Source organism: Seriola dumerili, unplaced genomic scaffold, assembly GCF_002260705.1.
Source record: "Seriola dumerili isolate Sdu_G_001 unplaced genomic scaffold, Sdu_1.0 BDQW01000003.1, whole genome shotgun sequence".
Taxonomy (NCBI): domain Eukaryota; kingdom Metazoa; phylum Chordata; class Actinopteri; order Carangiformes; family Carangidae; genus Seriola; species Seriola dumerili.
Genome location: NW_019174258.1, coordinates 5,044,697 through 5,058,756, shown reverse-complemented (window position 1 = coordinate 5,058,756; position 14,060 = coordinate 5,044,697). Strand labels below are relative to the sequence as shown.

The 14,060-nt window shown below is 40.1% G+C and overlaps 1 protein-coding gene across 5 annotated transcripts in view; it reads left to right on the top strand.

Moving 5' to 3' along the window:
* The window catches only part of LOC111220338 (estrogen-related receptor gamma), a 48,079-nt gene extending 36,370 nt beyond the window's left edge, over nucleotides 1-11,709 (top strand). For all 5 annotated transcript variants that reach the window (XM_022743409.1, XM_022743425.1, XM_022743417.1 and 2 more), the window contains 3 exons: nucleotides 6,136-6,242; nucleotides 6,355-6,517; nucleotides 11,465-11,709. In XM_022743409.1, the coding sequence (XP_022599130.1) occupies nucleotides 6,136-6,242; nucleotides 6,355-6,517; nucleotides 11,465-11,709 (515 nt within the window). The remainder of the gene's footprint in view (nucleotides 1-6,135; nucleotides 6,243-6,354; nucleotides 6,518-11,464) is intronic.
* Nucleotides 11,710-14,060: the final 2,351 nt, after the last annotated feature.

The window sequence follows — 14,060 nt, the reverse complement described above, 5'->3', positions numbered from 1 at the left end:
TTAATACAAACATGTACAGAAAGTGGTATGAGAGAGAGAGAGTACTGGAGCCACGTAACACAGTGTGCATACAGAACAATCAGACACACACACACACACACACACATGCAGGGCAGCGATGTGCTGGTAACTGTTGGAAACTTCACGTGTTCTAATGCAATCTCTATCTCAGTGGGTCAGTAGACTTAAATCTGTCCCCTGCAGAACACAATACGTCCACATGCTGCACACAGACAATCCACTATTCTCCTCTCACCTATGATGAGCAACTAGACAATCATAAAACAGTTCACATCACAGTTCTCATGATCTCTTTTAAATACCTCCTATTAAAAAGAGTTGGTCTGTCAAAACAAACAATGTTCTAATGGTGAGTGTCTATTACACATTTATTACACTGTTGAAGTGCTGTTGGGACACCACATTGTCTGAAATAGTATTATCAGTTTTGGGCAAGCTACTTGAAAAGTGTAGTGAGCTAAGCTGCCAGTACTATTATTTTATTTTACTACATTATGAGTGATTAATATAACTGTCACTGAAACAGATATGCAGGCTAAACAAATGTTCATTTCAATTGTTTATTAAATTAATCACCTGTGATTCTCACTGTCACTGCACCAAAACCAGTTTGGCAAAAAACAAAACAAAACATGTGCTCCGCATAATAACAAAATGCAGGCGTCGAGAGTGTGTGAATGTGTGACATTTCTATGACAAAGTGCGAAACTTATTCTTACAACTTCAAGACTGATAACTCTTGATAAGTATGTGAGTCTTAGCTGGTAAATCGTTGAGACAGACAGAGAAGTTTCCTGCTGAATGTGTTGTTAGGCCATGAACAAATAGGACTGTCTAATCTGCGGACTAAATTATGAGAGGAAGAATTTTTGTAAAATGTGTGTAAAATATGTTTGTTGAAGTGGTGTTTCAGTTCACATGATGCAAAGACTGCCCAATCTCTCACACTGCAGGTTAAATTTGTAGCTGGCTCATTCAGATCATATGTAGTCCATCAACATTAAGCTGAACCATTTCACTGCTGGCCGCACCATGGCCATGTACACACACACTCTTGTCTGAACACACTCTCCTTGTCTTTTTGAGTTCAATTCCAATCAAAAATATATATATTGAGCTATTACAACAATCAAAATGCTGTTGCCAGTGAAAAATGAACATTATTCGTTTAGAATTCAATGTCTTTTATTTACAAAATGGCTTATGCATTCAGATATACAACAAGGGCTACTGTAGCTATCCTGAAACAAAACCCTTTAAGGAATAAACTTAAAGTGGTCATGAGAAAGATATTTTGTGTGAAGAAAAGAGTGAGGAAGTCAAGAAATTTGTTTGTTTCAATGTTTTGAGTAAGAAAATATTGTCAGAGAGACTTCCAAGATCAAATCATAGTGAATTACTTCAGTTCAGTGTGCATTCGACTCAGACGTTAATATCTTGTAATCATTAAAGATTTGATTTACTTTCACCTCCTAAACTATACTTGCAGTCTCCTTTTTTTTAAATAAGCTTTCAAGGTGCTCTAAGCTAACACACAAATACTATATATAAGTCAACTTTTTTACTACAGTGACAGCATGTGAAGACAAGCCATGTGTTAATAACTGGACCAGATCAGCATTGCAACCAGTTTTTGCACCTGTCTTTGATGCATCAGTTATTGCAGACATACACAGGCATTATAATACAAACACACAGACTCACATTCACATAAAAATAGCCTCACAAATGCCATAAACTGTACACACACAAGGGCACAGGTACTCATAAGCATCACAATTGGTTCTTACTGGTTCCCATTTGCCCTGTAACCACAAGAAAACAAATATAGGCCTCTTGGACATGTGTGTTCGTGTGGGTCTGTGTAGCAACTGGGGTGTGAGAGAGGGCTATCATATGTGTGTGTGTGTGTGTGTGTGTGTGTGTGCGTGTGTGCGTGTGTGCGCGCCAGACTGTTGTGCGGTCTCGGGTGTAAACGTGCAGTCAGGACTCATTTGGCAGACAAACAGGCCGCAGGGTGGCTGGGGAATCGACGTGTGTTTGTGTGTGTGTTTGTCTTAATGCGTGTATCTGATAGAGCAAAGGGAAGAGAGAAAAGAAAGAGAGCGCGAGAGCAAGCAGCAGAGGTTAAGTCTGCATGACTGCACTGCAGCCTCTTTCTGTCAGACCAATGTATGGCACATGCAAACACACACATACCTACACACACACTATCTTTATCTGTACCTCCATAGACACAATGGAGCATCCTAATACTTTAGGATACCACTAAATGTTTTTGCCAGATATGCTTAGTAGGACTTACAATTGTTTCCTGGATTATTTTCACTGGCAATGCGTCCAGTACAGGAGGTTTTATGTCCTAATACTGCAGAAAACATGCAGGAAGGTGGGTGGGGTGAATGGTGGGAATACAAAGTACAAAACTTTGACACCAGAGGGTGTTTGGGTTTGTGTCCTATTTTAACTTGTGCTTTGAGTTACCTTGATCATCCTTTAGTTGCCACAAGCAGATATTGTAGGAAAAAACAATGAAATATAGCAGTGAACTTATAGATCTTTTTGGTTTATGAACAATTAGCTTCTTTGTAGATTTGTTCATTCAAATGTTTTGTCTCTGGGCGGTATAAAGGTTGTTTTTAGGAGACAGGGTTGCAGGTTCATACTGTCAAATTAGAGGAAAGTAAGGCGCAGAGGAGGAGAGATAGATGTATGACAAGAGACTGTAAATCCTCTGTGTTATTGGAACTCACACAATAGCCATATTTGAATTAAGTTGGATAGTATTTGGGTTTGGACATTTCATGTAGGCTGTGAATAGACTTCTTATCTGCACTTTTGGAAAACAAATGCTCAGAATACATAGTTTAGTAATATACCTCATTATAAAGACGTAAGCATATGTCCAGTGTGTTTCTAAGGAACATATGGCTTCACTTGCAGGTCATGTTCTTTACAGTTTATGTTAATATGTTTAAGCTTTGAATTTCATTTTCTTTGTAAATTACTATACATTCAGCTCAGCCCACCATCACCACAGCAAACAGCACACCAGGTGTAAAACATCCACACAAACACAAACACACACATGCTTCCACACATAGTATGAGATGCCTTATCAACAATGGGCAGAAAGGAAATGTAATTAGAGCCAAATAAGGAACCTTCTTTTGTCAAGTGAAATCACAGGTATGAAAGAAAGGTCTCCACCCCTCCCACCACCACCACCATCTCTCCTTCTAACAACTCTCCTCCCTTTACTTTCTTCTCTCCTGCATCTCACTCTTCCTCATGCTCTCTCTCTCCCCATCAATACCTCTCTCTCTCCATCATCAGCACTAAATTCCCATTGATGTTTCTTTTCTTCTGCTGTATCGATCGCTTCATGAGAAGGAGGGGAGGAATGGAGGAAGGGAAGAAGGGAGAGATGGCGTTATCTGTTAATTAATTTGTCCTGAAGCCGGCCGCCTATTAATCAGACAGATAAGAGGCATTGGATGGCTGAACGGCGCAGACAGGCTGGTGGGGAGGGGAGGGGGTCAGGCAGGCACACATACACACACATACACAAACATACCGAAACACACACGGATAGAGACGCACATGCAGAGACTCGCAGAAACATATGTATAGGAATGTAAGCATACACAAAGAATACAAACATGCTGATGAAACAAGAAGCCATTCTCAGTGCAATTATGTACATAGTGTTCAAATACACAATATAAGCATGCACATATTTAGAAAAGCACACACCACACAGCTACACACACACACACACACAGACCACATCCTGATAAAAATCATTGATGTACCTCAATAAGAAGGTGCACTTTCAGCTCAATAAATTAATCACGGGTTTTAATTATTGGTGTTTCCTAGTGTGTGTGTTGGTATATGTGTGCATTTTATGTGTAATTAAGAGGGAGATGTTAGTTGATGACAGGTATGTCCAAAGCCTATTGTTAACGAACAACTGGTGATGCAGACATGTTTTTGATGCACTTCTTTTTCTTTTTTTTTTTTTACCTAATGTGTACTCATCATGCGTGCACCCACTGCCCCCAGATCAAATTCTGACAGAGAGATGTGCAAGGATTGATTGAACCCTCTGCACTGCTCCCAATGCCAGAGCACCAAAAACACAGAGACAAGTTAAAACACACAACCAGTGACACCATTAAATGATATTAACCTCTCACTCGTCTTCTTCTGTTCACTTGACCCTGGGGTTTGAACAGATTCAATAAGTGTGAGTATGTGTGTTAATTTTAGCAATGCCAGCGCTCATTTCCACTGCCCTAAGTCCTAAGGCACCCCCCCTCACACCCCACCCCAAAGACATCTGCCTCTGTGAATGAGATGTGTGTGTGTGGGTGGGTGTGTGTGAATGAAGACCCCCTTAAGAAATTCACCTCTAATCCCTTCTGATGATTTCATTAAGTAGAAGAAGACACTGCCAGTTGGCAACGATACTTCTCCCTTCACTGTGTGGTTTTGTGTGTGTGTGTGTATGTGTGTGTGTGTGTCTGTCTGTCTGTCTGTCTGTCTGTCTGTCTGTCTGTCTGCCTGTTCGTGCGTGCGTGCGTGCGTGCGTGCGTGCGTGCGTGCGTGTATCAATCATACGCATTTGGATTCATTCCAGTATGTTCCTATATGATACTGTGTGTGCGTGCGTGCGTGCGTGCGTGCGTGCGTGCGTGCGTGTGTGCAGAGCAATGTTTATATACTGTATGTGTGTCAGTGTGTTTGTTGGAGATGTTAACAGTTGCAGATAGAATGAATTAGAGCACATTACAAACAACAATAGCCTGCAACCTGGACATAATGAGACGCCTGCCATTACCCATCAACACACTGTGAGATAAGAGCCCCTAATGCACATGCACACACACAAACACACCAACACAGACGCTATCACACACATACCATCTCAAGAGGAGACACACCGCAGCAGATGTTGTTGGAGAAATATCCTCCTTCTCATCTGCCCGCTTCTCCTGGCAGGATGCTCCTCTCAAACACACACACACAAAAACACAATGGAGGGCTGCAGCGAGGTCTGACAGGTGTGCTCACATGGGCCACTGTCTTTGCCTTTCCTATGAAAGCATGCACACACACACTTAGGCAGACAGGCAGGTGTGAATGGACAGGTGTGTGAGGAGAGGACAGCTGTGAGGAAAGGTGTGAGTGGGCAGGTGTTCCATTAAAGAGACAGACAGAAAGAGAGACAGAGAGACAACAAGCAAGAGACTGGTGAACTTAAGCAAGAACGTAATCGAAAGATATGAGATGAAGATGTGAACATAGCACGAACAAAATGATTGTAGAAAAAAGAGCCAGAGAAAGTGAAAGTACAAGGAAAAATAAAAACAGATCAAACTATCAAAAGGCAGAAAAAATGTGCACAGAGAGACTCAAGCAGGACATGCAGACAGATGTATCAAGATGGTTGGGGGAAAAAGGTGAAGCCAGAATCAGACACACAGATGGTCAGTCGTAAACAGACACTGACAGATAAAAAGGCATGGATTGCAATTGGAGAGACAGACAGATATAGACGTAGGCAAATAGAAAGACATGGATTGACATCGGAGAAAGCAGTAGTTTTGAGGCCATAGCAGCAATTAGTGTGTGTGTGTATGTGTATGTGTGTGTTTGAGCAGTGCAGCAGCGATTGCTAGCATTGATCCATGGAGGTTGTGTCAGGGGGAGATAAGGCCTGCCTTTCCCCAGAGAACAGCCCTGGGCACAAGGGAACAGGAGGTGGAGGAGGACTCTGGTCAGCTGGATGGATGGAGGGTGGGCAGGGAGGGAAGGGAGGAGGGCCGATCTTGACCCTCTCACTAGCTTCAAAATAGGCTCTATTCTTTTTCATTCCCTTTACTCTTTGTTAGTTTCACTTTTAAATGCCTTTTCATTTACTTTACCAGCATTACTGTGAAATGGAAACAGTATCACTACAATGATATTTATCATTGCCAAACTACTAAAAGAACACACACACAGTGTGATATAGTAAAAGTCAGACTTCTTAACTCTGAAGTGTTTTGGAGCTAAAATTTCAAATAAAAAATTCCTCTTGCTTTTCTTTGTTTCCATCTTCTCCAGGTTTCTCCACGCTGTCTTTGGCAGACCAGATGAGTCTACTGCAGAGCGCATGGATGGAGATCTTGATCCTGCGTGTCGTTTATCGCTCACTGTCCTTTGAGGACAAGGTTAGTGTCTTTGGCATCATGTTTGTCTCTTGCTCTTATGAAATCTATGTATTTATAGACACATAGCACACGTTAATTTGCAACCTCTCCACTTCTCTGTGTTTCTCTTTAGTTGGTGTATGCTGAGGACTACATAATGGACGAGGACCAGTCAAAGCTAGCTGGACTTCTGGACCTGAACAACGCCATCCTTCAGCTGGTCAAGAAATACAAATCTATGAAACTCGAGAAGGAGGAGTTTGTCACTCTCAAGGCCATTGCTTTGGCTAACTCAGGTTTGAAATTCTTTTGTTGTTGTCTGTGTGTTTTTAGCTCTTGAGCACAAGACTGGGGCTGATGTAGAAAGAGTTAATCCGAGAAATCTCCAGTCCTATGGGACTCATTTAAACTGAATCATCAAAGGACTGATTTCAATACTGCATCCAAACACACACATGACACATACTTTCACACACACACTTCTTTTACAATAGCTGCAGTTGTCAAACCTTCTACTTTCTGTTAAAGCCACACACAGTTGTATTATCATGCTCTTAATAGTCATACACATACCTACAATCAGTACAGGTTACACATGCATAAACACACAGACGTACCACACAAACACACGCACATCTTCAACCTGAAGCCCACCCCCAAACAAAGTGACGATCCCTTTTACAATTAGCATAGTCGTCTCTTCAGATGCCTGTTAAATAAGGTGAAATCATTAGAACCCAAAGTCCGTCGATAAAGCCCCCTCTCTGATGTGTCCAGCTGCATCGACAGCTGACTGACGCACACACACACACACACACACTCTCTCACACACACACACACACGCCCTCTCCCTCCCATGACCCGTCTTTTGAACTTTGTCTTGGAAGCCGGCCAGCTCTTCAGTACTCTTTAATTACAAGGGGGGAGCTGTCAATACAATGTGTTTAAATGGGAGAATGCAATGGAAGAGCTTTGAATAGGGAGGGAGGCAGCCTTTTGTTCAGATTCTGCCATCATCAACACACACGCACATGGACACACACACACCAACACTTTCACACACATACACACAGACACACATGCCCACAAATATGCCAAAGTTTCATCTCTCTGACATATGCATAAACACACGCTTACATTAGTGTGTACTTAAATGTGAACCACAGAGAGATGTTTGCTCACACACATACAGTATCTACTGTCATGCACATGCAGAAAATATTGACATATTGTTTTCCTGTGGGCTATGTGTGACAATCAATCTCTTGGCTCTGAACATGTGTGTGTGCATGTGTGTAAGTGTGTCTGTTGGTGTATGAATGCTGCTGACTGAAAGCTGAGAAAACTGGCTGGAACTGCTGGCTGGGACAACAGTATTGATGATCATGATGATGATTATGATGAATTATTTGGCGTTACATGAACCTTGTTGCCTTTAGGCCCAACAGTGTCCCAGCTGGGGTCAGAGGGCTAGTCTGGTGTACACATTGATGATTTCAAAATAAAACTGAATAGTTATGCAGTGCAATGTTAAAAGATTCAGAATATCAATGACAAAATGTTGCTGATAATTGTTACTAGTTCTATTGTATGGTTCTTTAAATACTCATTATAATGGGAACATTAAAAATAACAAAGAAAGACACAAGCTGACAGATTTATTAGAAACACTTGTATAGTCCAATGTGATCCAAAACAACTGCAAAGCAGAGCGGAGAATTAAAAAAAAAAGCATTTTTGCTTGAACTTAAATTAACTTAAAATTATTTACTCACATTGTCAAAATTATCAAAATGGATGCCAATTAATTTTTTGTAGATCAAATAATCAATGATTATTGAACTAATTGTGTGAGCTATAGACCCATCTATCGTAGTTTTTGAGTAGGTGGTTAGTAGGTTTGAATTGGATTGCATTTTATTAAATGGTTGTTTCCAGAGCTTTGTCCACCAACATTTACCTATCTGAGCTTTACCTAAAAAATCTGGTTACACAGTATATTGTGAGGTATCATACTGCACTTTCATTTTGACTGAGAAATAGATATTGATGCTGTCAGGCTGAAGGCAGATGAAACACTGGAGAGATAGCTGACCAACTGGCAGTCTGTATGTCCAGTTTTATTCTGAAGGTGGAAATAACACATTGCTAAACTCTCTCTGAAGCTGAAACACATTTGCCAGTTAACCACACCCAATGAATAAACTAAAAAAAGAAATATCCAGATAAATCTCAACAGTAATTTCTCCACTAAAGCTTCCCCCAGTGTTGAGAAAACTCACATGTGAAATAGTCATTCTTTTAACTGATTGAAATGGAAACAGCTGACACCCAAATAAGAACTTTGCATCACTGGCCAGACCCTGTAACTGCTCTTCAAGACAACAGAATGCTAGCATTAGCATTTTGAAGGGCACTGACACTAATTAATTCACAGGATGCTAATCGTCTGCATTAATGAAGCCAAGCCTTAAGAAATGTTAGCAAACGTGCCCCACATGTAAAGGCAGCTAAACTAGCCATGGGAAACAGGAGGCACGTGTGTGTGTGTGTGTGTGTGTGTGTGTGTGTGTGTGTGTGTGTGTGTGTGTGTGCGCGTGTGTGCGCGTGCATGCGTGTGTGCATTCATGTATGTATGTGTGTGCATTGTGAGTTCCATGTTAACGTGTGTTTTAACAGCTTCATGTGCTTGTGCTCATTAACGTCTGCTGTTTTACTTGTCAGTGTACTGCAGGTCACAGCACAGGCAGCAGCCGTGCCTACCAGCTTAAACACACAATATTAATCAAAAACTATTTGAAACTCATTAAACTTCAGTTTAAATTATGGTAATTATAGACTGTGCTTCAGGAAACCACTTATTTTAAATGGAAGAATAAAGAGAAGAAGGGGATTGTTTTTTCATTGTTACTAACAATGCTTATTCAATAGTAAATTTTGTACATGTGCATTACGTGCTTGTCCTGCTTTCTTATGTTTGCTGCTTTACTTTGTATTATGCTCATTTATGCTCATTATGTTCATTTAACAAGCAATGCTGTATAAGAGGTTGCTAAATATTTGGCCTAAAATTGTTTATAACAACTGAAAAGCAACAAAAAAAACATTTTCAAAAATTAGGTATATACTGACCAAAAAACGAGATCTGAAAACAGTAGTTTAAACTGTTTGCAGATTATATTGTATGTTCTGTATATACACAAAAATGTGAATATGAACTTCAATTAATCTCATGAACTTTTAAGGATATATTTTCCCCTCCTTCATAATTAATAATGCTAAGCAAAATACCATCATACAGCTAAGTATGAAAGAACCCAGACAAGTGGATCACCCACTCTTATTTAAACCAGGAAAAAGTAGAAAACCGATGGAAGCTGAGTTTTTTATTGATCCCTATAGAATCCAGCCCAATGTCTGGTCCTGCATACTGATACATGCATTACACTCTATAGATCCAACCCTGCGTATTTGATTGTGTTTGTGTGTGTAAATGTGCACATTTATGTGTAGGTGCCGTGTTAACACATTTTATGTGAAATTTATTTTGTCTGCACAGTATATTTTTTATTTGTCACTTGTCATTAAATATAGGCTTGTGTGCATCCATACTTTTTATACCAGGGTTGGTGTGTGTTTTTTTGTGCTTGTGTTCAACTCCTGTGCATGTGGATAGTGTGAGAATATGTTTGAATAAGACATAGGCCAGAGTTGCTCTAACAGACAAACAATGCAAAAGCTTAACAACATGGGGTCAGATATAAAACATATACATTGACATACACATACACATTATCACTCTGACATGTTGCTATCAAATATCACTTTGTGATAAAAGATCATGACAAAAGCTGCCAACCAGAGTTTGTGCACCACTTACATGTTATATATTCTCCCAATTACCAGTATACTCACACATATGATATTTTCCGATAACCTCATGCAGTTCATTTATATCAAGTGCCTGCATTAGATTGTGTTATCATTCTTTGTGTGCACGTGTATGTGTGTGTCTATATATGAAAAGCTGTAGCAATTTTGTGTGTGTGTGTGTGTGTGTGTGTATGTTCATGTAGGGGTGTCTTGGGCGGGAGGGGGGGGGCTGCCGGGTGCCTATCAATAGTTGTCTTGTGATTATTATTTAACATGCATGTAGTCATTGATCGGAGACATTGATCGGAGGTTGGGAGCTAAAGGCCAGCTCACATTAAGACTTTGCCTCCCTAAGGGGCAATATGGAGCATTATTACTGAGGGACATTCTCAGCCTTTACAGCCAGAAATGTTGAAACACACCTTACATCCAGCTCAAAGAGAGATTACAGATGTTTGTTGCGCGCACGCACGCACGCACGCATGCACACACACACACACGCACACACACACGCAGACTCTCAGGTGTTCCTGAATCTCTCCATCATTCTACAAGTTTATTTCTTTTTTCTCCGCCTACTCGTCTCTTTTTCCATCCATTCATCACACCCACAGATCCACACTTTAAAGAAAGACAACAGAGCAGCTCCTGAATTTAAAGCCCCATTCCTAGATAGTTTCAGCTATAAATTGTTGGTTTTGAATTTAAAAATGCATGCAGGCATTTTGAAAGGGAGTTTACAAAGTACTACATTGATAACTGTAGTTCTAGGGTAATGATTAACAATCATTCTCCTCAGTCTGCAGAATAAAACACTGATGTTTTTATTTTATTCATAATCAAATGCAAGTATTTAAGTAGTAAGCATTTTTGTACTTTTTTAATATGCAGTATTATTACTCCTTAAATCAGTAGCATAGAATTTCAAACCCTGAGCTATGGTTTTCTGTAGCACCCTTTGTTCATGTTTGGATTTTGGATTGAGTCTTTAGCACCTCTCCCCTTTGTGGCACTGGGCAATAACACAGCAGACAGAGGGGGCACAGGCACTGACAAAGACGCATAGTGTAAACATAATTTGAGAGTTGTGGGACTCTACACTGCAAAACACAAGTTTTTTTAAGTTTTTATTTGATATGTCAGAACTAAGATACAAAGCTATGCAATTACATTGCACAACATAATCATATCTTCAAATACTATGATGGGCTGAATGAGGGCCACTGAGGAAGGGACCAGATTTAATCAATAAAACATCATTGTCATACAGAAGTGTGTTGGAATATATTCTACAATGTTTGTGTATGTATGTGTTCTTTTTATTATTTGTTTATTTGTTGTTTTATTTCTTTTCTGCCCTCTTTCTTCAGACTCCATGCACATTGAAGATGTGGATGCAGTGCAGAAGCTCCAGGATGTGCTCCATGAGGCCCTGCAGGACTATGAGGCTTCCCAGCACCAGGAGGATCCCCGCCGGGCGGGCAAGCTGCTCATGACCCTCCCCCTGCTCCGCCAGACCTCCACCAAGGCTGTGCAGCACTTCTACAGCATCAAGCAGGATGGCAAAGTCCCAATGCACAAACTCTTCCTGGAGCTGCTGGAAGCCAAGGTCTGAGGACAGGAGAGTAGATGGAGGACAGCCAGACACCAGTCTGAACCACCTGAGCTTCACCTCAAATTCAACACAGCAACTTTGAATGACCTCTTGCTCTTTTACACGCACACACTCTTACCCACACGCACACCCTCACAGAAATATGTTCCTGAAGTATGTCTGCTGACGCATCCCCCTTTGAATAAACAAGTAATCTAAACCTCTTACCTGAACCCCTAAAACTTCACCGTCTTTGAGAAAAGGGCGCTCACTTGACCTTCTGTTTTGGGGACAATGCTGATGGACTGACATGGCCCCCTATTACCAAGGGAAGATGATATTTCCTTTTAAAACTATGAACAATCACATAACAGTTTCCACGGTGACTCCGAACACTGATGTTGGCAAAACAGTCACTTATGCATTTAATAACAATTAAGATGTTATTAATGACAAACACTTAAATGAGGACACATTTAAAAGAAACTGAAAACTCTTCATTTTAGTTCTGAGAGACTCTAAGACTGCACTCGTGTCTCCTTTTCCCCTCCCTATTTCCCCCAACAGAGTTTTTTAAGTGTTCAAGAAGAAAACGAGTGGGAAAAAAATGAACACGAAAGAAGTATTAACGTTATTAACGTTTGTTGTCAAATTATGTGTACAATGAAATTTGGATGGATGGACAGAAAGAAAAGAAGAGGAGATTTGCCCTGCCAAAGAATGGAGCTCATCCATTCAGAGGATGCCAGCAAACTTTATTGTCATAACCCCAAACTGTTTCTGGATTGATCTACCAGTGGATTTCAGTCCTGGGCTTAAGAGCACTGCTGGTTTTCTGCCCCACCAGTTATTTAAAATTGTTGTGGTTAAAATAAAACCAGCAGACTTTCAAGGATCAGGATTGTAAAACCATAGCTGTAAACACTCTCTGGTTCTCCCTAAATTCAGTTCCTGATTTCCCATGAATCCCTTACTTCAACTACAACTTTACCATTTGTTGTATTTGTTGAGGACCAGGGACCCTGGCCTCCCAAACCTGTCAGTATTACCACAGTATCAGCATTTGTACACATGGCTGAAAATGGTTTCAAATATTCTAACCACTTGAGGAATGATTAACTGATAGAGTTTATCAGTAAAAATATTACTTACAAATAACAGAACAAGACTTGATCTATACTCTATACAAGAATGGATTCCTGCGTGGCTAAGTGGTAGATGTAGGCTCAGTTCACATGCTCTGTGATGCTATATATTCTGTCAAACACTCCTCTTGTGTTTGGACATCTGTTTGGGACATTTTCAGCTGCTCAGTGGCCCAGGTTTGCGGCTCTCCACATACCAGTTAGTAGAGATTTCATTCTGTCAATGAGAATAGTGCCATTAAGAATAGTCCAGCCCATGCTTATTACCCAAACTCCAAAAACTTAAAAATGTCACTTCCTCTCCTTGCTCTTTTGCATTCACAACTTCCAGCTCATCTCTTGTGTCAGTATAGAGATATTTTTGTGATTCATTCAGCGAGTGATGAGGGAGCTTCAGTCACTCAACGCAATACAAACCAGAAGGAAAGGTGTGCTGACAAAACTGACTGAAAAACAACTATTGTTGCTTTCAAACTCCTTATTTTTTTTCTTAATTTATATCTTGAAAATAATCTTAGCGATGATACCAATATTAGGATTGTAAATAATTGTCATCCTGTATATGACATATACCACGGCTTTGTTTTTGTTATTGATATTGTCTTCTTAAAATTGAATCAATCAATATGTCTTTCCTTTTTTCAGCTTGACCACTGTCAGCAATTATCATATATATATAAATATAACAAGTAATAATGTATTAACAAATCAGCGTTTATCTTAGAAACTCTGAGCAATAGTGGTTTTTAGAGGAGGGGTTTGTGCATATGGACTAAGTCTGCAATATTAACATAACGTGCCAGTCTTAAATTTGGGAGAGAGAGGATGGGGATTTGAGGAGAGTTTGTAGCTTCTCTTTCTCTCTGTGTAACTTGCCATAAGCTATTAGATAACAGTCAATATTTCCTTTGTTAATAACAGTTAGGCAGGAACAAATATGGACCAGGAATGTCAGTATGAGATTTTAATGCTGCTGTCACATTAATGCTGTGTGAATAATGGTCAGTACGAGGATTAAAGAGGTCAAATAAGCAGCTAAAAACTAAAATATACAACACCCAGTTTGCAGTTATCACATGGTTCTGATGTTTGCACCTTTTTTGTGACAAGGCACTTTTTGCTGTCATGTTTAATCTGATTAAAACAAAACAGCTATTCAAAGTCAACGGTTTAGTAATACACAGTTTTTGTCCATTTTCATTTTTTAGTCGTGTGACCGAGTGTGGG